The 27,227-nt window shown below is 36.9% G+C and overlaps 3 protein-coding genes across 11 annotated transcripts in view; 1 reads left to right on the top strand and 2 right to left on the bottom strand.

Annotated features, from left to right (window-relative positions):
- The window catches only part of dachd (dachshund d), a 181,155-nt gene extending 160,994 nt beyond the window's left edge, over positions 1-20,161 (top strand). For 2 of the 8 annotated variants that reach the window (XM_051904693.1, XM_051904692.1), the window contains exon 13: positions 19,545-20,158. In XM_051904693.1, the coding sequence (XP_051760653.1) occupies positions 19,545-19,663 (119 nt within the window). In that variant the 3' untranslated portion in view covers positions 19,664-20,158. Of the gene's footprint in view, positions 1-19,544 lie in introns of all 8 variants that reach the window. The other 6 variants (XM_051904700.1, XM_051904704.1, XM_051904694.1 and 3 more) reach the window with 6 other exon arrangements.
- gpr183a (G protein-coupled receptor 183a) lies at positions 268-3,536 on the bottom strand. 2 transcript variants are annotated; one of them, XM_051904716.1, is made up of 3 exons: positions 3,353-3,472; positions 2,581-2,698; positions 268-2,318 (listed from the first exon to the last, which is right to left on the bottom strand). In XM_051904716.1, exon 3 carries the CDS (start codon positions 2,299-2,301, stop codon positions 1,201-1,203), a length of 1,101 nt encoding a protein of 366 aa, XP_051760676.1. In that variant the 5' UTR covers positions 2,302-2,318; positions 2,581-2,698; positions 3,353-3,472; the 3' UTR covers positions 268-1,200. The 2 variants fall into 2 exon arrangements, with proteins under 2 accessions (XP_051760676.1, XP_051760675.1); XM_051904715.1 differs by lacking the exon at positions 2,581-2,698 and having other exon boundaries at positions 3,353-3,536.
- A 2,643-nt stretch (positions 20,162-22,804) lies between the features above and the next one.
- si:ch211-184m13.4 (uncharacterized protein LOC798560 homolog) lies at positions 22,805-26,415 on the bottom strand. Its single transcript, XM_051904722.1, has 2 exons — positions 24,948-26,415; positions 22,805-24,798 (listed from the first exon to the last, which is right to left on the bottom strand). The coding sequence occupies exon 2, from the start codon at positions 24,792-24,794 to the stop codon at positions 23,763-23,765; it is 1,032 nt and encodes a 343-aa protein (XP_051760682.1). The 5' UTR covers positions 24,795-24,798; positions 24,948-26,415; the 3' UTR covers positions 22,805-23,762.
- Between the last annotated feature and the right edge of the window lie 812 nt (positions 26,416-27,227).

Below are 27,227 nucleotides of genomic sequence, written 5' to 3'. Positions count from 1 at the left end.
AGTATAGTCAAGCTCATTTGGTTAGTTAGTAGATGTGTCACACTAAAAAATGCTGAGTTAAAAACAACCCAAGTTAGGTTGAAAGTGGAAAAACACAGCAACTGGGTTGTTTTAGCCCAGCAGTTGGGTGAAATGTTTGACCAACATGCTGGGCTGTTTTATTTAACCCAACTATTGTTTAGAAATTACTATATGGCTGAAATAAAATGAATCCAAAATAGGTTGGAAATTAAAAGTCAGACACATAATTACTAGAGGCAACAATAATAATCAGAAGGTCAACATTTATTAATAAGCAATTTAATTAATGTTTATTGTTTTTTATTCATTAAACTTATTAATACATGTTTATTTATTAAACATATTAATAAATGTTAATTTACAACATACTTTGGGTTTACTTTAAGCAAGCAATCATTTTCAAACAATAGTTGAACAAAACAACCCAATTGCTGGGTTTTTCCATTTTCAACCCAATTTAGGGTTTTTTCAAACCAGCATTTTTTTAGGATGGATGATGACAGTTGTTTGTCAGTGTGATTATCAAGTTTATCATTCTGAGGCACTAATGAGGAACCATTGAGGTACATATGTGACTCTTTCTAATAAGATAGCTCACTACAGCTTTCTAGAGGGTTATGTTATGATAGTTCTCTTCTATGTTCTGTCTCAACCCACACTATAATACTACTTGCTTGTGCTCTTCTCTTTAAACTCAGGTAAAATCACAAAACCATCACATACCTTTAAAGACGTCAGTGAGAAAAAAGAGTAAATGACTCAGTGACTGATTGTAAAGATAAAACATCACTGAATAAATCACTGATTAAATCTTAATCTGTTTGTGACTGGAATCTCATTCTGTGGAATCACATATTTGAGTCACTGGGTTTACACTTTCTTGGTACTTTACGAGTTCTGTAGCTTATCATTTCACTGCATGTGTTTTTGTCATTTCAGCTGTTTTCTTTATTATTCAAAAGATCAATTAAAAAACTCCAGAACAGATTCTGTCATTTAAATGAACTAAGATGCAATAATCTTTGAACAGCATCTGAAAATATTAACTACCGACTGAGAACTAATAGCTTGAAACGTAAAATAATCCAGAGGTAAGAAATTTGTTGTTGTTGTTGTTGTGAGTCTCATACAGTCACTGCATTTCTTGTTCTTGTTTATAGTTCAAAAACATTGCTGCCATTAGTCGCTCAATAGCACACTGCTCCTCTCTCTCTGATTGCTTCTGGAGCTCATTTGGATTTTGTCGTTCCCAAACACGTCTTTGGAGGAGCCTTCAGGAGAGGTCCTGACCACGCTTGAGAAGGACATGCTGACTTGCTGTCTGAGCAGTCTGAGTACCTTCTTCTTGTATCCTTTGCAGGCGAAGAAGTAGATGAAAGGGTCGAGGCATGAATTGAGATTCATCATGCAGACGGTGATGTGAAGGGAGATTTGAAAGTCATGCAGTTCTGAGCAGTCTGGCTTGTACCGCAGCTTTCTGATCATGTACTGCAGGAGGTCGATGTGATATGGACTGTAGCACACCACAAACACGAGAATGACTGTGCAAATCACACCGATGGCCTTGCGACTGCGACCCGACTTCTCTGTCAGTTTATTGGACCTGGCCAGGAGGCGGAGCTTGGAGCACAGTGCCGAATAACACACCAGGATGGTGATCACAGGGAAGCCGAAGCCGAGCAACACAGCACCGATGAGCATGACGGGCAGGTTGTCGATTTTCTCGAAGTTGGGATACTCCATACATGTTATGTGACCACTTTGCTCGTTGTTCGTCATGGGCATTGACAGCAAAGGCAGCGTCTGCATCAACACCACGGCCCATACGGCCACACAGATGTACCGCACCTTCTGAACCTTCCGGAAGCGGGAGAAGCGCAGCGGCAGCACCACTGCAATGAAACGGTCCACGCTCAAACAAGTCATGAAGTTGACGCCGGCGTACATGTTGATGTAGAACAGCAGCGCCACAGCCTTACAGAAACCCTCCCCCATTGGCCAGTGAAATCCCAAAGCATAGTAAACCACACGCAAGGGCAGAGCGAACGAAAACAAGATGTCTGACACCACCAGGTTGGCTGAGTACAGTGTTGTGGAGTTGATTTTTTTTAAATTAGGCCAAATGACATGGAAAGCCAACAAATTGCCCAGCAGTCCCACAATGCAAATCAAAGAATATATTGCTGGCAAGAAATACTGTGCCCAACTACGATGGTCGTACAGATTGGTACAAATGTCAGAGTCATTGTGAGTTGAGTTTGTAGCTGCTACCATCTTCATACAGTCAGTTACGAAATCTGAAGAAGGGAAAACACATGCGTTACTACAGAACTGAGAGAACACAATAAATGTTTGTATCAGGTTGCATGGTGTTGTTTCACTAAGGAAGTGCCACACATTTGCGTCCTTTTTTGTAACGGGTACACTTGATAGTAGAAAAAGAAATGCCACAAGCCACCTGCGGTTTCAAAGCAATCACTCGCCCCCGAAGTCATTACAACGTTCATTTTATGAACGGGTCAAATTATTTTTACGTGTATGTACGGAAGTTTGTGATACCGTTGTGAATGGCATGGAAGTTTTATGTCAGTCATCAGCGCAAATCCGAAGAATAGAGGACCAGACGAGCAAAAGGTGTTTCCTGTCAGTCCTACAACTGGCCTCACAAAGACCTTGACTGCAAGAAAAACGTTAATGGGTAGAAAACAATTCTCTGTGATGGGGTAACGGTGATTGTGTAATGGTATACTTCTGCAAAGCCAATTACTGCTTTTTGAAAGAGATTTTGAGGAACAATACTTATCCTTAATCAAAATTTTAATAGTAGCCCAAATTAAAGTTTTGCTTTTTTTTTAATTAATATACTGCTTTAGCATGTTGCAATAATTCATAATTGTTTCACTGTATAGTGGCAAACATTGCTATTCATAGATTTAATCACGATTTGCAGTATGAGTCAGAAGTAGAATCTTTTCATCCACTTATACATCCACACATGATCTGAAGCAACATGGAACACAGCAAACTAGAATGGATATTTCAGATTATGATCATTTGTATTCACATTTATGTTTTTACTTAAATTATGCAAGCTGAATTTATATATATATATATATATATTTATATATATATATATGTATATACACACACTGTCTGAAGCCAAAAAAAAAAGATGAAAACCGCTTCAAAATATTTAAAGAGATTTATGAACTCTCTGGTGAACTGTCTCCTAGAATATGCATGATTTTTGCCTAAAGTACTATTTGTGTGAAGCATAAAAAAGTTTAAATGAGTCCTTCTCAAAGATTATTATAAAAGCATATGTACTTACCAACACTTTCTTTTGCCCCAGTTTTTGTGTTTTTGTTATGTCAAGTGTCTGATCATGGCAGTGTCAAAAGTGGCACCTCCTGGTCCGGCATTAACCACGTTTTCTAACACACTCCAACTGAGCGATGAAATACTGTTTCCAGCCTGCTTTTGTAACCATGACGACTTTCCTGTACTGCTGATTGAGATCTGCCCAATTTTTTTTTTTCATTTTTCTCAGTAGTTCTCATTTGAGTGAGGACCTCTCGCTGTCACATGTTAATTGCCAACCTACACGTGTTCAGCTGTGGTTTCAGAAAGATCAAACTCATCAGGACTTAATAACCTTTATTAAAAGTTACTTTAATAATTTCATTTGGTTACTAAACTGTGACACAACTAGCAAGAACATCAGTAGAGAAGAAAAAAGAGAAAATGATTTATATATATTTTATTGTTATTTTTTATTTATTTTTTTTAAAAACATTTATGTGCATGTATTAACAAGAAGAATCCTGCTTAAGTATATAGTTTTATATGTGAATTGGAATGGTCAAATTTTAGTGGATATGCACAGATCTTTCAACAGTTTAATAAAATGTGCTATTTTGATTCTTTTTCGTGCGGTTTGCAGCACTGTTGGGTGTAACAGCAGTTGTGAAAGTGCGCAGTTCTTCGTTCTATTGTTAGAAGATGAAAATTACATCTGCAAGCTTTTGAAAGACTTCCCTGTTTAGTTTGATACATCCCATATGCACCTGTAGGCATATGTTACAAAGCCTTAAAACAAGATTTTGATGAATCAAAGAACACGAATGCCTGCTTTGTGGTTGTACTTAACTACAGTAGCTAAATCTGACAAGTAGTAACATATTTGTGACCATGAACCACAAAACCAGTCATGAGGGTCAATTTTTTTAAATTGAGATTTATACATTATCTGAATAAATAAGCTTTCCGTTGATGTATGGTTTGTTAGAATAGGACAATATTTGGCTGAAATACAACAATTTGAAAATCTGGAATCTGAGGGTGCAAAAAAAAATATTGAGAAAATCGCCTTTAAAGTTGTCCAAATGAAGTCCTTAGCAACGCATATCCATTCACAAAAATACATTTTTGATATATTTACGGTAGGAAATTTACAAATTATCAATCATGGAACATGATCTTTACTTAATATCCTAATGATTTTTGGCCTAAAAGAAAAATGGATAATTTTGACCCATGTATTGTTGGCTGTCGCTACAAACATACCCGTGCGACTTATGACTGGTTTTGTGGTCCAGGGTCACATTTGTGGGAAAGGTTGAGAATACAGGTTGCATTCCATTATTTTGTTCTTCACTGTTTATGACTTTTTCTAAATGTTTTGTATATATTTATTTGTACTGAGGATGTATATTCCCAGTAATACATATGACATCGATGACAAAGGACAAAGTAATAATAAAATAAGATAAATGGTATTGGTAGTGTTTAAAATACTATCAGAGACTTTCTACATTTAATGAACAGAAATTTAAAAGGTTATTTCCGGCTACTGGTTACTGCTGTCACCAAAACTACCATCCTAACTTTTGAGAGGATGTGGCTTTTGAGAAATCTTTCCATCTTCTGCTAAACACCCTTTAAATGTGTGCAATCAAAATCTGTAACCTTTACTCCAAAGACGTATAGCTACAGCATATAAAGCAATGACTAATTTATTCATCTATTTAGTCATCTATGATCTGAATCTGAACTATTAGTCTATTTTGTTTATGTGGTTAGACAATGTAGGCTACAGAACTTCAAAACAACTGAGATCCACAATGAGCGGAGTCCTATTTTATATATTTGCGTTACTATACTATGCTCAGTAGTAGTGTTTGGGCACAAGAGCATGAAAGTCTCTTAAATATATGTGTACTGCAAATATCACTGCATTCTAACTTTAAATTTGGGTTCCATTTTTTGAGATTTATTTAATGTCCAATTACAAAGCATAAAAAAAAACAGTCAAATTCAGCTCTTCCACGTATATCTTAAATGTGAGATATTCATTTCACTAGTTAACCCTGTTTTTTGTGACAAAGTGTTTGGTAAACAGGAAACCTGAAATAAAGTAATGACATAAGATCCTGCTGTCTACAGATTGACCCCTGTTCCAGAAGCACTGTGGCATACACACCTGCTGCTTCTGCACACCCGAGGTGACAACTCAAAAACACATTTTTCAAATGTGTAAGCAATAAGATCTCACGTCAAGGGCACTGTTTTTTCAAACATCTCAGGGTGGTTTTCACACCCCTTGTGGACTGCAGAACTGTCTTCAACTGTTGAACTTACAGAATGTCAGTGAACAGTGACATGTTATTTTATTTCATGTAGTTTCACTGACATATTTTTTATTATTTTAGCTTTGTTTAGTGGGGAAGGTTGTAGTTTTGAACCCATCAAGGGTTGGTCCATGAGCCACTTTACTGCTTTAAGATTGGATATGTCAAAAATGTGCTGTACAGTAAGTCACTTTGGATAAAACACTCTACTTGCATACTTCACTTAGTGTTTCATGAGTCTGTGTCTGAATGGAGAAACAAGACAGTGTGTGACTTGATGAGTCAAACACATATGAAAAACCAGACAGAATGTGTCTCCTTGCCTATTAAACTCAGAGTCGATGCTTTTAAAGTCATGCAGACAGATATTTGTTCCTATTAGTGTCATATATAAACAAAATTCCAATACAAATATTTTCTAATCAATTCTTCACTGCAGTTTTGTCATGACAATATCATTTGGGCCACAAACACCACAGATACTGGCAAAATGCCAGCTGAATCTTAAGCACACTAAACAGAAGTTTCAGTTTTGACTCATAGCAAAAAGAGAGCTCCATGGTTTGAGTGTCGGCAATGCACTTGAATGTTTTACCCAGACTTCTTGTCTCAGAATCGGTTTCATTTTTAAAAGACAATCACCTCATAGTGAGATCTTTCAAAAAGATAATAAAGACGATAATTCTTTTCCTGAAATGCAATGCAAGTTATATTGAAATGTGAAGCACACTGTCTGTTTTTAGGACATCTGAGACAAAGGTTAACTGATTGGCAGCTGAGGCTGACTTTTTTCTTGATGTCAGTGAAAGCGTGAGGCAAGGCAAATGTCAAGGACTTGTGACTTAAATATTGTTAGAAAGGAAATTTGTTTCAAACTGTTGAACAGCTTAAGGAAATAAATGATTTGCATGCAGGTGGAAACAATCATGTTACATGTTTTGTGTAAGTGTTTTTGAAATTTAAATCCTTGATTCAAAGCCTTGCATCAAGAGGCCCATTGTGAGGTGGGTGATATTTTAGACTGATATGTCTTTCTCTGACGTAATGGGCAACGAGTTTGTGTTTACTCACTTTTTTTGTCAGTTTTCTTTGAACTGTGAAAATACAATGTTCTCGTATGTTTCACAACATTTTTGAGTTAACTCAGTTAACTATGTTCTTCATTGGGAAAACTCAGTTTTCTTTGAACCTAGAGTTTCTGAGTTGGGGGCTTGTTAGTGAAAAAAAATTGTGGATGCATGGATTCATACATTTGGTGAAATGAATTAAATTATTATTGTTTAATTTTACAATAAAACAGGTGCAAGTACAAAATACAGTAGAATTGTACAGTTATGATTTAGTTTATGGCACCTTCATAAATTGAATAAAAATATATTCTTCATTCATTTTGTAGAAGTAGAGTTAAAAAATCTTGCTGTATTTTTTGTAGAAATGGTACATCATTTTGCTCCGACCAAAGTAATTTGAATTCACCTCAGCAGTTGTGACTACCCATCTCTTAAATACATACTTCTCAAGAGGACTTGAATGAGTCTCATGTGTCTCTTGTGTGTAGACAACTGTTATGTATGTGTAATATTATAAACATTTCTAGCAAGTAGGGTGCTAATGGTAAGGTACAGTTTAACAATATTGTGGATGAATACTTGAGCAGAAAACCTGCTTTTAAAATGACCACTTTATAAAAGTTAATCGGGTTACAACCAAAAATCATGTAATTCTTAAAAAAAAAAAAAAAAAAAAAACATTTTGTCCTGGGATAACATAGCAAAAGGTTCCAAATAAAAATACGCAATAAAACACCTTAAAGTTAATAATACTCTTAAGTATTTACACATCATAAATACATTTCATATTAAATAAGAACATATGAATAACTAAAGGGATAGAAAAAAAAAATTCTGCCAATTATTTACTCTTATGTCGTTACAAACTCATAAGATTTTTTTGTCCACTTCAAAGCACAAATGAAGATATTTTTGTAATGTAGTGATCCACTGGAGGCAAGTTTGCAGAACCCAAGTGCAGTTTATTTATAATAGTCCAAACTTAAACAAAACACGAAACATAGGCTTGGCTTGGCTTGGCTTGGCTAGGCGTGGTGTGGTGTGGCTTAAAACATGAAACTCACCATTCTATGGTTACAACATAGAAGCTAGACAAGACAACAATAAAACATAAGGGCTGTTTATACAGAGGGACTAATGACAAACAAGGAACACCTGTGAACAATCAAGACAATGACACAATCACAAAACAGAACTGAGAAACCACATGACTAAATCAACCAGTGACAACATGACATATTCACAAGGGGAGTAAATGGCAAGATCACATGAGGAGCAAGGGAATCGCCAGAGATTGTATTATTATAGGGAGATGAGAGGGTCTGTATCTCTTACCATTGGAGAAAGCGTAACGGCTCTGGCCCTCTTCGGTAATTTTTGACCGAAAAATTTAATATTTTTTGAAATGTTAATCTAAATGAGATGACACTTGGTGACTTTTGTCGCATTAGCAATATGAACACGCAAAAAAATCAAGGACATGATGACATGTTAAAGGGGGCGTAAAAAATTAGTCACACTTACCTTCTTTCCTGTCAAAAATGACCGACATAGGAAATGAATGGGAAATACAAAAAAATACGAAAACTCAGAGAATCTTTTGTTGGTACAAACTACAAATCAGCCACTGTGCAGAAAAAAAAATGCACAGCAATGGAGGGGTGACACTCCTAAATGCCAAGAGTGCAAAATAGACAGTCACATTGCGGCTGATCCCTGTGTGCTTCAGCACAAAAAAGCAAAGAGCCCAAGCCTGATCCCGAGTTGACGGCTATGCTTTCCCGGACCGCCGAGAAGGTCGGGCTCATCTGGAATTCTCAGCTGGATGATTGGTTTCTCAGCATCCTGCCCCGGTACCTTTTTTCCCAGAGCTGCATGAGGAGGTGACCAAGTCTTGGAGGATGCCGTATAGCGTTTGAAGCAGACCTGGTCCCTCCTCCGCCTTCACCACTCTGGAAGGATAGAAGAAATCTAGAGAGGAGCATTTTTCAGAAATTTTTGCACAATATTACATATTCATATATTTACTCTTATTAAAAAGTTATTACAATTCCCAGACTTAATAAAAACACAGTACGTCATTTTAACAGTATCTTTAACAAATTCATTAAAAATACACTTTCAAAAGCTGAAGTGATTTCCTTGTTTTAATTATTAGTTAAAGTATAACTCAGTATTTAAAACTAATTGCTAGTGGAATAATCGAACAAAGCATACTGATTAACCAGTATAATAATCGATGATTAGTCGATTAATCGTTCCAATAATCGGTAGATTAATCGATTATCAAAATAATCGTTTGTTGCAGCCTTCTATTTCTGACATAGTCCATGTTTTGCAAAGGTCGGTTTGTCGCGTTCAGTGTAGACAGCTTTTAGCTGTTGCGGCGCGATGCAACAACAGTCCCAAGATGTGCTGCACTATAGTGCCGCTATTGGTAGTAATAAAAAGTATCCCACTAATTGCTTACTTAGGCCTGTACATAAGTGATCAAACTGAGCATGAACAGCCTGTCAACACTACCTTCACCCCCCAAACTGAAACGTTGTGTTGCTTATAAATACTAAATGGTCTAAACAAAGCTTGACTGTATTAATTTTCTGTAATTAATAATCTCAATTTTTTACTACATTACATTAATTAACCTTTAATATTCCAACAAAATGGAAGTTGTACAAAATGCAATGCATGTACATAATGGTGGCAAAGATAAGATTGCACCACCTCAGCAGGAAGTTAGAGTTTGTGGTAAGAAGGTTCTTGCTGAGTTCACACAACTGGGTGTTGAGTTATTTGGTGAGTGAAAAACATGTTTACCACGATATCCAGTGCCATTTTGCCATTTTGTGGAAACAGAACAGGAATTTCTAGTATAATTCATGGATATCCAGCAAAATAAAGTTGTTGGTTTATACCAGTGTTGTTGGAAATCTATATATAAAAAACAAAAAAAACAACAACAAAAAAACACTTATTTAAGTGAAAAACCTAAATATTACTGATCTTCCCTGACTGAGTTTTACATTTCATAGGTATAGGCCAAGGTATTAGGTATGTGAGTTTTTTTTTGTTTACTTTTACATTGTTATGGGTTACTTTGGGTGTCATGACACTGGGACAGTTGCATCGTCATTTTAGCATATACGTTCAGGAAATGAGTGTTTCTACTAACTTTATTTTGTTTTGGTTGCTTCCTGTCAAAAAGGCTAGTAGGTGTCATCTCCACTGCCCAGGAGGAGGGTTTCCCCAGCACAGTCTTGAGCTGAATTAAAAAAAGCATACTACTGCTTGTTATTTCTGTCTTGGTTCCTCCATTTGGTTTCTTCTTAGAGGATAATAACTTGAGTTGGGTTTTTAAAGCTCTGTTTTGAAGCTGCTTTGGAACAAAATGTATTGTAAAAAGCAATTCACAAATACCAAATCTCCTTACCTTAGCCCAATTCACAGCAGTAAGCTTGTAATAATGTTTAATAAGAGCGGTAAAGTTATTAATAATAGCAGTACTGGTGGGTTTCCACTGGAAATTCGAGCATACGGTCGTCTTTGCGCCATTACGTTAAGTCTGTTTACATGAAGAACGAGTCCCAGCTAGTAGTCTATATGGCATGTGAGGATGTTGCAGGTGGTGGATCATTTATAGCCATTTCTCACAGCAGTTGCAATAATTAAACTTATCATTTTGATGGCGGATTGTAATCCAGAAAGGTCCAAATGACAATCATCAGTGACACCTGGAGAGTCACCCGTAGTCAAAAGCAAAAGACTTCAGACTGCGGAGTGGCTACAGAAATTGAAATCTACAGGTAACGCTAATACACACTTAATACACATAGACACACAATACTGATGTTTTTAATATTAACAATTTGAGAATAAAGTATAAGAATAATAATCATTTGCATGGTTTGATGTGATCTGAGCTAAGCGATCGTTAGATTTAATCATCATTGGCAGCACGATTTATTGAAATGCTTTTTTTCTCAGTTGGTCTGAACAAAAGTGGCAGACATGTTACTTAGTTGTTCAGATGACATTTTCCAGTGAAAATTCTTATTTTGGTCATACTTCCAAGACGCAGAATCTGTGATTCCGAAGTACAGTATCCACACCGGTGTGGTGACTGACAGCAAACATTAGATTCTTCCGCGCTGAGGAGCCGTGCCTAAGCTACGGGGCCCCACACATGACATGCAAGAAAGAAAATTAAATTGTGCGCACGATTTACTAATTCGTTCCCTCGATTTACTAAATCGTGCTCATGATTTACTAATTTGTTAGCTCGATTTACTAAATTCTGTGCATGATTTACTAAAAAGTGCGCACAATTTACTATTCCGTTCCCTTGATTTATAAATCATGCGCATGATTTATAAATCGAGGGAACGAATTAGTAAATCGTGTGCACGATTTAACCTACTATTTTTTTCCTGCGTGTCATGTCCGGGGCTCCGTACTAAGCACAACCCATGTAAAGATGATAATTCCGCAAATAACTGCAATTGCAGGTTTCAAACAGAGATGGCAACAAAGAGGCAAAACTTACGGACTGCAGCTTTAATATACAAATAAACTTAAAATTATTTTGCTTTGCCCTAGAGCATATAACAGATGAATTGACTGATCATGAAAAACTGTTGACTGTGGTATTTTGAGAGGTGATAAGCAACTTTTTGGCCTTCATGATGAGCCATTCAAGAGAAATCAGAGATGCAACTAGTGATGTAATCCTTATGTAGTTTAATAATAAGATTTTGCAAATAAATTGACTGCTAAAAAGGATTTTTACTTTTCTTGAAAGGACTTAAAAACAAAAACAGTAGTTTTTCAGAGTAGGGATGTGCAACATTGACCGGGTACTTGTCACGAACTGCACAGGGACACGAAGGCTGAGGATCTAAATGCAGGATTTATTAAGATAATCGTAGTCGTACAGGCAAGGGTCAAACACCAGCAATAACAATGTCAAGGTAGAGATGAATCGTAAACGGGGACAGGCAATGGGTCAGGGCAGGCAGCAGACAAGGCAGAGTAATCCAGTAAACAGGCAGAGAATCAACAGGGCAGGCAGCAAACAAACATGATGATGAAAAGCAGTCCAAGGTAATACACAAGAATACAGGAAACAAGGAAACAGGAAAACACGCTCAGAATTGCAGTAGTAACACTAGACAAAACTTCGCCGGAAATGAGTGAAACACAGGGACTATATATACACACAGGAACAAACAAGCTTAACAAGATAATGAATTAATAAGGGGGCGTGGTCCAATGAGTGTCCATGGTAATAAACAAGGGGAGCAGGAAATGAGTGTTTCTACTAACTTTGTTTTGGTTGCTTCCTGTCAAAAAGGCTAGTAGGTGTCATCTCCACTGCCCAGGAGGAGGGCTTCCTCAGCACAGTCTTGAGCTGAATTCAAAAAAAGCATACTACTGCTTGTTATTTCTGTCTTGGTTCCTCCATTTGGTTTCTTCTTAGAGGATAATAACTTGAGTTGTTTTTTTAAAGCTCTGTTTTGAAGCTGCTTTCGAACAAAAAATGTATTGTAAAAAGCAATTCACAAATACATTTGAATAATTTAAAGCTGCAGTCCATAACTTTTTTGGTTAAAAATGATCCAAAAAAATTTTTTGAGCAAGCCAATAACCAGCCAGTGTTCAAAACTATCTCCTTACCTTAGCCCAATTCACAGCAGTAAGCTTGTAATAATGTTTAATAAGAGCGGTAAGTTATCAATAAGAGTGGTAAAGTTATTAATAATAGCAGTACTGGTGGGTTTCCACGGGAAATTCGAGCATGCGGTCGTCTTTGCGCCATTACGTTAAGTCTGTTTACATGAAGAACGAGTCCCAGCTAGTAGTCTATATGGCATGTGAGGATGCTGCAGGTGGTGGATCATTTATAGCCATTTCTCACAGCAGCTGCAATAATTAAACTTATCATTTTGATGGCGGATTGTAATCCAGAAAGGTCCAAATGACAATCATCAGTGACACCTGGAGAGTCACCTGTAGTCAAAAGCAAAAGACTTCAGACTGCGGAGTGGCTACAGAAATTGAAATCTACAGGTAACGCTAATACACACTAAAATACACAGACACACAATACTGATGTTTTTAATATTAACAATTTGAGAATAAAGTATAAGAATAATAATCATTTGCATGGTTTGATGTGATCTGAGCTAAGCGATCGTTAGATTTAATCATCATTGGCAGCATGATTTATTGAAATGCTTTTTTTCCTCAGTTGGTCTGAACAAAAGTGGCAGACATGTTACTTAGTTGTTCAGATGACATTTTCCAGTGAAAATTCTTATTTTGGTCATACTTCCAAGACGCAGAATCTGTGATTCCGAAGTACAGTATCCACACCAGTGTGGTGACTGACAGCAAACATTAGACCTCGTCCACAGACACTGGCGGAGCGGCCACCTCGTCCGCAGATACTGGCAGACTTGAGTGCGAAGTGGCCGGTGAAGGCGTTGGAATGCCAGCTGCTCGTACTGAAGTCAGCGGTGGATCGTCCAAACTGGACAACAATCCTCTCCGCTCTCGGACAGGTCCAGAGACGTGACGTGACTCTGGGCGATCAGCGGAGACGTGACGTGGCTCTGGAAGATCAGCGGAGACGTGACAAGGTTCTGGGAGGTCTGCTGAGACGTGACGTGGCTCTGGAAAATCTGCTGTGACTTGACTCACGAAGATCAACTGTGACTTGACTTGGCTCACGAAGATCAACTGTGACTTGACTTGGCTCAGGAATGGCGGCCATCTTGATTGGAGACTCAGACATGGCAGCCATGTTGTAAATGGGTTTTGAAGTGGCAGTCATGTTACAAACTGGCTCTGATGCAGGAACTACAGGAAGGGAAGGTACATATAACATAGGGCTAGCGCTCCTCCGAACTGGCCATGCTGGTGACTGTAATGGGCCAAGCTCCATGGCCACTGGAGCTTGGTGAGTGTTGCCCCTCCCCAAAAAGTGTTTAGGCAACGTGTCCTCCTCCACTTCACCCACAGTGAAGGGAGAACCACACAGTAGCAGGGCAAAGTCCAAGTACTGTACCAGGGTCCAGCCGGGACCTCCATCTGGCATCAGTTGAGCAATGTCATAATCCAGTCCACTCCAAAAACATTCAATAAGCATTACCTCATCCAATGGCGCAAGGTGGCAGTAAGTTATAAAGTTCTCCACATATTCCTCCATGGGGTGGCCATTTTGGTGAATATGACAAAGAAACACTAGACAAAACTTCGCCGGGAATGAGTGAAACACAGGGACTATATATACACAGGAACAAACAAGCTTAACAAGATAACGAATTAACAAGGGGGCGTGGTCCAATGAGTGTCCATGGTAACAAACAAGGGGAGCAGCAGGGGAACATGAGGTGCACACACAGAGGAGATACAGGGAACACAGACAAGGATCATGACAGTACTCGAGTACTCGACCGTGACAGCGACGGTGTCATGTAAACGATGATCGAAATGTATTTTTTCTTTTTTTCTCCTGATTGGTTATAGTAGCACTTTGGGCGGCGCCCTGAGCTCTGATTGTTTAGCTTTCCACAGCATGCGTCAAAAGACGTGAGAAAAGAGAGAATGGCCTCGAAGTCAGGCAGTGATGTCTAGTTTCACTTTGACAAGATAGATGAAAATACAGTTCAATGCAAGCTGTGCAGCGCCAAGCTTTGATCTTGTGCTGAAAATATCCTTTCAATTCTTTCTATCCTTCTTCAATTCATAATTAATTTAGCAATAATCATCAATGATTTTTATACTGTAAAATAACATTTTGGTTGATCAGAAAGTACAAATTGAATCCAAAATATTGCTGAAATATTAGTGACACTTTTTAAAGCACACAAAAAAGTTACACTTTCGGTCAAGCTCACTTTGCATTCGCAAACCTTTTGCAGATAAAACTTGTAATAGCTACACCTGATTAATCTACTATAGGATGCGTTGGGTCGGGATATCAACATTTATTAAGATGCTGAATGCGCTGTATGTCAGTGTTTAGTTTCATGCTCAAATGCAACGGCCGATATTGAGTTATTTGAGACGGTCATATTGCTTTTAGATGTTTCTTTAAAAAAAATAAAAATAAAAATAATGATGTTATAATAATGCAGCAGTGCATTTTTCGTCATATTTGTTCAATGGCATAATTCGCATGGCTTCAAAAACGCGCAGGCGATTTATGGAATCACTTAATAATGTGATTAAAATGTCTCATTATAATGATAACTTTATAGAAATCTACAGTAAATTCTGTCCTTACCCGTTATTCAGCGCGCGCGAGCTCTCTCTCTCTCTCTCTCTCTCTCGCTCACTCACTCTCGCTATAGCGCGTAACTTAAAGTTCACTGGCATTTGCATCCTTTTATACTGTAATATTACGTCTGTATCTAAGTTATCTGATTAATATCATAGGATGTGTCATAGAACGGGCTTCAGTTTATTGGCGTCACTCACCTCAGGCGGCTATTCCTTTTAGATGCTTTCCTTATTAAAAACATTGCTGCATCATAATCAAACACTGTTGTAATCACGTTTTCATAGACAGGTTTTCATGTCATATTTTTATTTTTAACATTCATTTATTTTTAGCCGTTTTTGAAACCTATCGATGATCGAAATGAAAAATTGCCAAAAATGCCCATCCCTATTTCAGAGTCAGTAGAAAGTTCTCTTTAGTGTCCTAAGTTATTGTAACTTTGACCTTAATTGTCTATAGCCTGTAAACTGTTAGTGTCTTTCCAACAAAGATCTGTAAAGCTTTTTTGGATTTTGCAAAATTATCTTTAAAATACTATATCTTGAAAAATTGACGTTTCTTTGGAGTTTATATGATTTTGGCCACAGTAATTTGTACACTAAAGTTTGCTGTTACTTTGTTTAGTCACAAGATGGGAGTAACGCTCCATTGTTGCATTGTTAGGATTCTGCAGAAATCAGTGATGATACTCCGCATGAGCCTGACTGTATATTTAGTGTATACATTCATTTACACAGCTTCATACAGTAGAGGGCCATGTATAAACACTATCATCTCTCTCTTGAGGTGTGCACTCTAATTTACCCCTTCACAGCTCTGTGTGGAAAATCAATTCATTGCATGACAGTCAACATAATTTCATAATTTTATATCTTAAATAATAAAACATGTATTATATATCTATAAAATATTTTTTGTGCTTTTCATATGTGCATATAAAGTAAACTATAGTTCACCATAGACTGTGTGACATAGTGAACTAATAGCAGGTGAAAATAGGTTGGAGGCTGTCTTTAATGTGATATCCTGGTCTGTAGGTCTGTAGATCTGTAGATGCGGTGCCTCCTTCAGGCTGTGGGTTTGTTCAAATGGTGACAAAAAGGGTGGAGAATTACTGGAGGAATAAAACTATGTGAGACTGCCTGCAATCACTGTGGTACCATAGACCAGGGCAGATGCCATATTAAATTGTACGCAGATTAAAATGAGGCTATGAGAAATAGACTATACAGTCTTTACAGTGCTATGTGCAGTATTAAGGTCACGTAATTTTCAAGACTGTTTTGTGTACTGAAAGTAGCGTTTCTTCTCTTCTCTAGGTTGCTTCCTAATCTAGTTATGAATATTGTTTTCTCCTTGACGAATTGCTTTGTTCTTCTCTTGTAAGTTGCTTTGGATAAAATATTGCGTTGCTTCCTAAATGTGTAGGCTATTACTTACTTTTTATGGAAAGTAAAGTTACATTACTTTTGCGTTACTTTTTTTCACCTGGGCTGGGCTTGTTTGTTTTTTAATAACAACAACAACAACAAAAAACATTTATTTTTGGCAAATGTAAAGGCCCTTTCACACCAAAAGCAAAATATGAATAAGCCTCAGGCTGAAGGAAATGCAAATTCACACTGGTACAGTAGAGGGCGCAGCTTAAACAAACCTTTCAGCTGTGCTGCCATTCTGGATGGCTGAGTAATAGGAGGCAGGAAAGTTCAATACTCTTACTTCCAGTGTTGGGGGAAACGCATTACAACTTGTGTTACGTAATCAGATTACTGTTTCAAGTAACTAGTAAAGTATTGCATAACTTTTTCAATTCACAACAAAATATCTAAGTTACTTTTTCAAATAAGTGACGCAAGTTACTTTTTCACATTTATTGACTGACAGCTCTCCTGTCCCCGTGTTGAGAGAAATAAAGTACATAGGTGTTGTGCACGATGTGTGAACATGGTTATTGTAGATCTAGACTAAATGTGAACATGCGTTTAATCATCTCACTTGCACGAAAACATTCAGTATTCCTCAAAATGAATAAAAACAGTGAAATGCAATCTCAGAATTTTATGCAAACCTGTAATAATTAACTATATTAAATTACACAAATATACTTTATGTATTTAATCTCACTTTATTAACCAACGTCTTTGCTGCTGACCTTCAATGATCTAATTCAGCCATACTAATAAGCAAAAATTTTAGATTAGATTTAGAAATAAGAGTGTTGAACTTCCTTCTCCTGTATTCTTCTGCAGTCCAGAATGGCGGCACAGCTGAAAGGTTTGTTTGAGTTACATCCTTTATTGTACCAGTGTGAATTTGCATTTCCTTCAGCCTGAAGCTTATTCATTTCACTTTTGGTGTTAAAGGGCCATAACATTTGCCAAAAATAGAACTTTTTGTTGTTAGAGAAAAAGTAACGCAAAATGGCACTACACTTACTAACGTCTTTTGAGTTTCAGGCTGTATGAGGAAATTTTGTAGCAGAATGTTATTGAGTCTGTCTGTCATCATTGAAGGAAATGCTGAACTAATTTGATTAAAATCAAATGTGTCAATTGAAAATTGAGCAAGAGTATTAACTGACTGAGGTAACAAAATGAAAATCCATCCAAATTTTTAAAATTGACTATGAAAGACAATATTTAAGGCTAATTTAAGGCTAATCAGTTCTTGCATACATGCAATGGAATATACTAATTTATCTGTAAAATCCAAAATTAACATTTTGTGAAAAACAGGCCACTTAGGCAGGAAATGACTGATATGTGAACCAAAGTGTGTTTTGTTTTTATGTACTAATTGGATGGGTTTATCTAAAATAGGTTAGACCACAATAATAGGTTGGCATGTAAAAAAATGTAACAAACCAATTTTTTTTTTTTTCTGTGCTCAGACTGAGGATTTGAGTGTTATGTTGGAGGTGTGAGCACAGCAAAGAACTATTACTCATACAACAGATGAAGTGGGTGTTTACATAGAAAAAATGCAAAAAACCTTCGGTTGAATTAGGGGTCAGAGAAGGGTGGAAATTATTACTGCAAAACTAAATTATGCGACTTTTTTATGTGCAAATAAATGTAATTGATACGACCCATTTGATTAGTTCTTCACACATGCTAATTTTAATCAACAAGATAAAAGATAATTTAAAGCTGCTGTCCATAACTTTTTTTTGGTTAAAAATGATCCAAAGCAAGTACATAACCAGCCAGTGTTCAAAACTATCTCCTTACCTTAGGCCGATTCACAACGGTAAACTTGTAATAATGTTTTATATGTCGCCTTTTGTCTTTGCGTCATTGTGTCACGTCTGTATTCATAAAGAAGGAGTCCCAGCTAGTAGACTATATAGCATGTGAGGCGGATCATTTTTAGCCTTTTCTCACAGCAGCTGCAATAATTAAACTTATCATTTTTGTATGGTATGACAAATTAACGCTAGTGATTAGACGGTACAGAAATCTACAGGTAACGCTAATACACACTGAATACACATAGTCACGCAATGCTGATGTTGTTAACATTAAAAATTCGAGAACAAAGTATAACAATAATAATAATTAGCACGGTTTGACGTGATCCGAGCTAAGCGATCGTTAGATTTAATCACCACTGGCAGCGCGATTTACTGTAATGCTTTTTTTCCCCCTCAGTCATAACAAAAGTGGTAGACATGTTACTTACTTGTTCAGATGACATTCTCCGGTGAAAATTCTTATTTTGGTCATACTTCCAAGACTACAATCTGTGATTCCAAAGTAGAGTATCCACACCGATATGGTGATTGACAGCAAACATTAGATTCATCCGCGCTGAAGAACCGTGCCGAGGCAAAACGCACGTACAGATAATAATTCTGCAAACAACTGCAACTGCAGGTTTCAAACAGAGATGGCGACAAAGAGGCAAAATTACGGACTGCAGCTTTAAATATATATACAGGTGCTGGTCATATAATTAGAATATCATCAAAAAGTTCATTTTTTTATTATAAATTATTTTTAAAAATGAAACTTTCATATATTCTAGATTCCCTACATGTAAAGTAAAACATTTCAAAAGTTTTTTTTTTTTAATTTTGATGATTAGAGCGTACAGCTCATGAAAGTCCAAAATCCAGTATTTCAAAATATTAGAATATTTCCTAAGATCAATCAAAAAATGGATTTGCAAAACAGAAAAGTTCAAGTTCTTTAAAGTATGTTCTTTTGTGCACTCAATACTTGATCGGCAGGACATATTACAGCAAATGACTTGCTCCTAGCACAAATTACTGCATCAGTGAAGTGTGGCATGGAAGTGATCAGCCTGTGGCACTGCTGAGGCACTATTGAGCCTTCAGATCATCTGTATATTGTTGGATCGACTGTTTCTCATCTTTCTCTTGAAAATATCCCATAGATTCAGGTCAGGCATATTGGCTGGCCAATAAAGCACAGTAATATCATGGTCAGCAAACCACTTGGAAGTGGTTTTTGCACTGTGGGCAGGTGCTAAAGTCCTGCTGGAAAAGGAAATCAGCATCTCCATAAAGCTTGTCAGCAGATGGAAGCATAAAGTGCTCCAAAATCTCCTGGAAGATGGCTGCATTGACTTTGCACTTGATAAAACACAATGGACCAACACCAGCAGACGTCACGCCCCCCCCAAATCATTATTGACTTCAGAAACTTCACACTAGACTTCAAGCAGCTTGGATTCTGTGCCTCTCCAGTCTTCCTTCAGACTCTGGGACCATGATTTCAACATGAAATGCAAAATTTACTTTTATCTGAAAAGAGGACTTTCGACCACTGTTCACTGTCCAGTTCTTTTTCTCCTTAGCCCAGGTAAGATGCTTCTGACATTGTCTCTGGTTCAGAAGTGGCTTGGTAGTCCTTTTCCTGAAGATGTCTGAGTGTGGTGACTCTTGATGCGCTGACTCCGGCTTCATTCTACTCATTGTGAAGCTCTCCCAAGTGTTTGAATCGGCTTTACTTGACAGTATTCTCAAGCTTGGGGTCATCCCTGTTGCTTGTGCACCTTTGCCTACCCAATTTCTTCCTTCCAGTCAACTTTGCATTTAATATGCTTTGATACATCACTCTGTAAACAGCCACCCCATTCAGTAATGACCTTCTGTGACTTACTCTCTTTGTGGAGGGTGTCAATGATTGTCTCCTGGACTATTGCCAAGTCAGCAGTCTTCCCCATTAGTGTGGTTTCAAAGAACAAAAGATACCCGGAATTTATACTGTAGGGATGGTCATTTAATGAAACTCAAATGTAAATATTCTAATATTTTGAGATACTGGATTTTGGACTTTCATTAGCTGTACGCTCTAATCAACAAATTAAAAAAAAAAACCTTTTGAAATGTTTTACTTTACATGTAGGGAATCTAGAATATATGAAAGTTTCATTTTTTAAAATAATTTACAATAAAAAAATGAACTTTTTTACGATATTCTAATTATATGACCAGCACCTGTATATATATATATATATATATATATATATTTAATTTTACATCAATATTCAATATTCCTGAGATCAGGGGCCTGTTTCAAAAAGGAGGCTAAGTGAAAACTGAAATGAGGGAAACTCTGGGTTTTCCGTTTCAGAATGGGAGGTATATCAAACCCGAGAAAGCAGGGTAAGTCAAGCCCATTTCTGAAAGAGAGGTAACTTATACTCAGAGTCAGTTACCATGGTAGCTTACTCTGTGAACCTAACCTGGTTGGGAGCAGGTTTTCTTTGGTAATCCTAGAGTTTCTTTATGTCTCCTCCCCCCCTTTTAAAGCGCAAGCAATAATAAAGTTTAAATACTTCAATTATTCATTCACTCTGCCAAAATGCTTACTGAGTATTAATTCAAGTACAAATATCTAAAAATTCTTAAATCAAGATGGATTTTCTATATAAGAAAATTATTGTTGTTTCCTGGGGGGATCTAAATTAATCGCATTTTACTTAAGTAAAATTATCTGCCAGTGTAGTAATAAAAATAATTTTAATGCAAACGGAAAACAAGATTATTCGGAGTGTCTATTACCAAGTGCGCATTTACAGTAGCTCCGCCCAGCAATGTCACACAAGCTTAAAAACGACACAAATAATTTAACGGCTTAAGTGGAGTAGGTAGCAGCGCGTTGTGTGTGGAAAATGTCTCAGGTTACGCATGTAACCATGGTTCCCTGAGAACAGGGAACGAGACACTGCGTCTCCCTGCCATGCCTCAAATGCGTTAAGACGCAGTGCGAGTTCCCTTTAGAAAGGGAACTAATTTGTGATGCTATTGACTGGGTTCGAATCCTCCTTTTGCTGAGCTTGCTCTTCTCCCTTTTCCCATCACATTTCACATCAGAAAGACATTTATTTTCAATAAAAATTAGGAAATGTTCTAAAAGCGGAAGTAAAGCGCCTAACAGGTGTTTAATAATGATAAAATCATTTGCACTCTGTTATTATTGCATCCTGTTAATGTACAACAATACTGAGGTGCAAATAGTATGTATCTGCCAGTATAAAGCATTAAATAGCATCTAATTACTATTTACACTTATTGCAAAGAACTGCTAGACTACTTTTACATGGTAAATAGAACATAATTTGCAAAATAAAAAAATGCACTTAAATTAGTATTTTTTTTTAACTATTATTTTTCTTTTTTTGCACATAGGATACCATGAAAATGAATATTAGTTCAATAACTTACCGTTCTGCCAGTTTTCACCTTTGATATTATTACAGTGATAAGAATTAAACTTGCATTGACTCGGAAATATGCAGACGTCTTGTTGTTGGGTGCTGATGAATCATAATATCGGAGCTCCATTGATCATGGCTTTTCATAGTCATGGTGCACAAGCTTAACTCAGAGTCAACCTACTCAGAGTCGAATGAACTAACTCAATTCAGCTGTTCTGAAACAGAAAACTCAGAGTTTCCTATCTCAGGGTAGGTCAACTCAGAGTTCAAGTTTTAACTCAGAGTTGGTTGAACCTCCTTATTGAAACGGCCCCCAGGTTAGCTTAGTAAGGTTCACTTGACTTATAATGTTTGTTACCAGGAGTGGCTTGTACCTTGTATTTTGGGAAAATAGATGGTTATGGTGTGTGGTGAGGTTGAGAAAATACTGTTATTGCCTCATTTCATGTTTTAGCCTATTTTAGTGCTTATTTTTAATCATTGTTAAATTCACATTATATTCTTTGAGTATATATTCACTTCAAAGACAATTTTACCACCCACATAACATGCCACCTACATCCTTGTGTTTTGTAGGCTGCTGCATGCTTGCCACATTCTCCGCATTTTTTTATAGACACGTAGCTTCATGGAATACACAACAAAGTATATCAGACCACCTGTAGTAGCTAAAAAAGACACTTCATGTGCTTGTGGTTATGTTGATATCCTGTTCTGAAGCTCAGGTGAAATTAAGCAGGAAAAAGAACATCGCTGAAATGTGTATGCTTAACACCCACATGCACCCATCAAACACGTGCTGCCGTGCGTTTTTCGTCCCCGCTGCCCGCACATTAAAGTGTGATGGTGATGTCATTGCTGTTTCGTTGTAACACTGTTTCAGTTGATTTCTTTCATATATAGCTACAAAGAATAAATCATGTGCCAGGACATTCTAAGAAATGTTGAGGTGTGATTCTGACTTTAGATAAGTATGTTCTTGTTGTGGTGTTCAGAGTCTTGTTGTGCATTCCCTGGGGCTGATAACTAAAGGGCAAATTAGATAATCAAAAAACATTTATTTCTTTTTATTTCTTTAGAGATGATAAGTGATTCAAAATGCAACAACTTGATAATGATTTTTTTTTTAATTTTTATTTTGTATTCAAAAACAGGTTTAAAGCAAGTTGTTTAGGGCAATTGGCAGCTACATAAGCATTTAATTCCCAAATGGAAAATGTCATTATAGAGGTTGCTCAAAATGTTACACACACATTTTGAGCATCTTTAAAGCAAAACACAGTATTCACACAGCAGCTTACAGAAATGTCAATAGGTATTAAAATACACCTACATCACTCTTACTCAGAAATGTCTATTAGTTTCTAGCCTCTTTGACATTTATGTGGGATTTTTCCACTTAATTAATTACTCTGGTAACAATTTTCAGTAAGGTCTCATTTGTTAACATTAGTTAATGCATTAACTAACATGAACTAACAACGAGCAATACATTTTTTTTTTTTTTTTTTACAGTATTTATTAATCTTTATTAATGTTAGTTGATAAAAATACAATCGTTCATTGTTTGTTCGTGTTAGTTCACAGTGCATTACTTTTGATTTTAATAATGTAGCCTATTAGTAAATGTTGAAATTAACATTGACTAAGATTAATAAATGCCTAATAATTAACCATTATTTTTAGTCTCTGAATTTCATTTGATGTCAATGACCGGCCTACATGACCGAGTAAAAAAAGAGAGAATCCAACAGCACATTAATCATTCACAAAAAAAATATATACACAAAAAAATTAATCTGCAAATTCACACTGACCTCACAAAAAATGTGCTAAATGACAAGAGTATGTCAGTGATCTTAATAAATTCACACAACAAATGTGGTCAAAAATCCCAAAACAAATCAAATATCATGGATTCAAAGCCCATTAAATGGTAAGAAATTTGCTTAAAAATAAAAGGTAACTATGTCTCTGCCGTCTAAATCAATCCAACCACATTTTCACACGTGTGCAGGCATTTCCTCTGCAGTTTCCACCATCTGATTTTACTTTGTATAATATTTGTCCTCATGTGTTACTGCTGCTGTTCTCCTGCATGCTCTTGGAAGATGCCGAAATGGAAATGTAGCTCTTAAAAAGACTCATCACTCTCTGCTTGTATGTTTTGATGGCAAAAAAGTAAATAAGAGGGTCGAGGCAGCTGTTAAAGTTCATCATGGCAACGGTTACCTGCAGGGACATTTTTAAAGTCTTTAACTCCTCACAGGAGGGCTCATGGTACAGCCTTCTCGCTGCAAACTGCATGATGTTGATGTGGTAAGGGCTGAAACACACCACGAAGCTCAGCAGAATGAGCAGAATCATATTTTTGGCCCTGCTGTTGCTTCCAGACTTGTTGGTCACCGGGTTTTCCTTGGCCGTCTTGTAGAGCTTGCAATTGACCCGGCTGTAACAGCACAGGATGAGTCCCAGTGGCATGCAAAACCCAATGACACAGGCAAACAGAAGACCGTATGCCATCTTGTGGCCATCAAAATTGGAGAACTCCATGCACGTTCGATGACCGGGTCTGGCTTCCATGGTGCTTTTGAAGAGCAGTGGGGATGTCTCAAGGAGAACCACCACCCATACCAGAGCACAGATACCTCGCACGACCTTGGTTTTCCTCAGTCTTTGACACCGCTGACGGTGCAGCATGGCCAAGTAGCGATCCACACTGATGCAGGTCATGAAGGCGATGCTAGCATAGGTATTGCTGTAGAAGATCATGGCAGTCAGCCGGCACAAGAAATCTCCAAATGGCCAGTCGAAGCCTCGGATGTAGTATGCGATCCTGCCTGGAAGAGCCAAGGTGAAGAGGGTGTCGGAGATGGCCAGGTTGATCAGATATATCGTGGTGGAGTTCATCTTCTGCTTTTTCTGACAGGTGATCCAGAGGACCAGGCTGTTACCTGCCACGCTGATGAAAAAAACCAGGCAGTAGAAAATGGGGAAGAGGATCCTAGCAGACTCCTTGTAGATGAAAACATCGCAAGTCTGGTTTGTATAGCTGTCATTCATTGGCATCGCCTGAAATTCCAGTCGACTTTGATCTGTCATGTTCCTGAGATTGTTTGGGGAAATAGAAATTTGGTTTAAAAATGTTCAATAAAATTAAATATTCATATTCTTGCTCTATTATATATATATATATATATATAGTGATCCAAAAGATTACACATAAAAAAGTCACATTAAATGTCTGATACTCACAGCAAGTTTGATTGTCTGTCTCTCTTTGAATTGGATAGTGATGTGACTAAGTTAGTAAGTGTTTTTGCTGAATTACTTCAATAGAAACCCGCCCCCCTTTAACCTGATTGGTTAAGCTCAGTTGGGATTAGGTAAGGTATGTGTGACTCTTGGAGTGAATAGTAATGAAAAAAAAACATTTTTATCTCTTTTGTTTTTCATTTTTACATTTTTTTTTTTTTCAGTTATATATTTTTATTAAAACAATATCATTTAAATATTGTTTGCCATTATCACATGTTCAGAGAAATTCCAACTAAAATGTTCCAGTGGTCATGTTCGCTGTAGTCTTAAATGTCAATGTCTTTACTCATTTTTTCAGTATTAACAGTCAAAGAAACATGCTACAGCCCCAGCAATAATACATCTTTTTCTACTTATTAAAGTTCAGGTACAACCACAAACTCCTGTTTCTGCAGCTCTGACCCAGTTAACATGCCAACAAGAATGTTGAGGTACTTTTGCAGGGTCTCACAACATCCCTTTTCAAAAATAGGAGGATAAATGTAACACACTACATGCACAGGGTGCACACACACTGGCTACTGCTTTAGAAGAACCAACAGAAGTAACTTTATTCACGGAAACAAATTATGCATGGTTGTGCAACTTTGATTTAGTTCGAAAACACAGGTAGTCTGCAGTACCCAGCGAGCAAGTCAAGCTGCTGATTACATCTGTGGTTTATGACCGCACCATACCTCATCCTCATGTTCGATATATGGCAGCAGTTTCCTAATCACATGGGTGTCTGTTGATGAAAGTAGTAAAAAAACAACAAAAAATGGCATTCATTTCACAATACTTACACGTGTGAAAAACTGTGCAAGAGATTTTGCTTTAAGATATCCCTGTCGTCTTGATCTTGCATAGAGGCTGCATGGCTCCATACATGCTTTTACATAATGAACAGAACAGCAACTGTTGTGGAATACACTATAAATTATAAACTCATTTGCATCATCATTATAATTAGGCCTAATTCATTAGACTGTAGTTTCGTTAATAATTTACAAATAAGGTTTGTTAACCCTCTAGCACAGCGTTGTCCTCAGGCAATGGAAAGTTTTCTTAAGCCCTATGATTAGTCAATTTTTCTTTAAATGATTACAACCCATTAGAAAGGTCGAGAAAGTACCAAAGAACAGTCCAGTAAGGTGTGGGAGTCACTATCAAGCACCATTTAAAGGTGGGACGTCCTGATCTGACACATGGTCACAGGAGCACATGGTGTGAGAAGAAGGCAAGATTATTTGCTTTAGTAATATTATTTAAAATGACATGAACTGTACATAAAAAATATGTGTGTGTGTGTGTATGAAGGTGTAGAGAAGACTTTTGTCAAGTTTTATGAAGTTTTTTTTTTAAACTCTGAGTTTGCAGGCATTTTTGGTGTTTTATATAAGATACAAGAACAAAGAACATGAACAAAGAAACAAAGTAAAACAAACTGACAAATACAATAAAACAAAGATACAAATGAAATAAAATGCTTTCATTTTTTCATGTGTTCATGTAGGCCTAATATATGCCTAGCCTATAAAAGAAATCTAAGTAACTAAATGTAAAATAAAACTGCATGGCTTTCACAGTCTACATTAATAGATTAATGCTTATTAAAGCTAACTATATTCCGATGAAGAGCAGCGAGTGATTTTCTCTTTGCATTTTGTTGTTTGATTAACATTGATGGCACAATCGTCAGAAGGTGACTGCTGTCACTTTAAGACAATAGATATTAACACACATCGGATTTTTTCCCAGCTGTTCATGTACACTTACGATATAAATTGCATTTAAGTAACTAAACACTCTCCAAGCCGGTCATTCTAACACATTTTTGTGTGTATTTGATCGTTTGGACGTGCACCCGAAGTCTAAAGTGTAATTTGTTTGTCTATTTGCGATCCGTTTTGGAGCGCGCACACAGAATTCAGCCCGGGGAACAGCGTCTCTTGCGCGGATTATTGTGCTTTCAACGTTTCAAAACGTTGATAATAGTTATCAAACATTTACCGCAATTTAGCAACAGTAAAGACTGCATTTTACAATAATCACCGATTGTGCTGGTTCTGACGTTAAGTTTGGGTTTAGGGAGGAACGAACGTGCAGCTGTAAAGCTGTCAAAAAAAATTTTTTATCAATAAAATGTTCCCAAATGAACCAAAAAATTATGTGAATTTTTTTTTTTTTTTTTTCCATGTGCCATCAAAGTGTGCAGCAGAGTGTTAAAATTAGTTA

Source organism: Ctenopharyngodon idella, chromosome 9 (assembly GCF_019924925.1).
Source record: "Ctenopharyngodon idella isolate HZGC_01 chromosome 9, HZGC01, whole genome shotgun sequence".
Lineage (NCBI taxonomy): Eukaryota > Metazoa > Chordata > Actinopteri > Cypriniformes > Xenocyprididae > Ctenopharyngodon > Ctenopharyngodon idella.
Note: the sequence above shows the minus strand (reverse complement) of the source record. Positions and strands in the feature narration are given on the sequence as shown.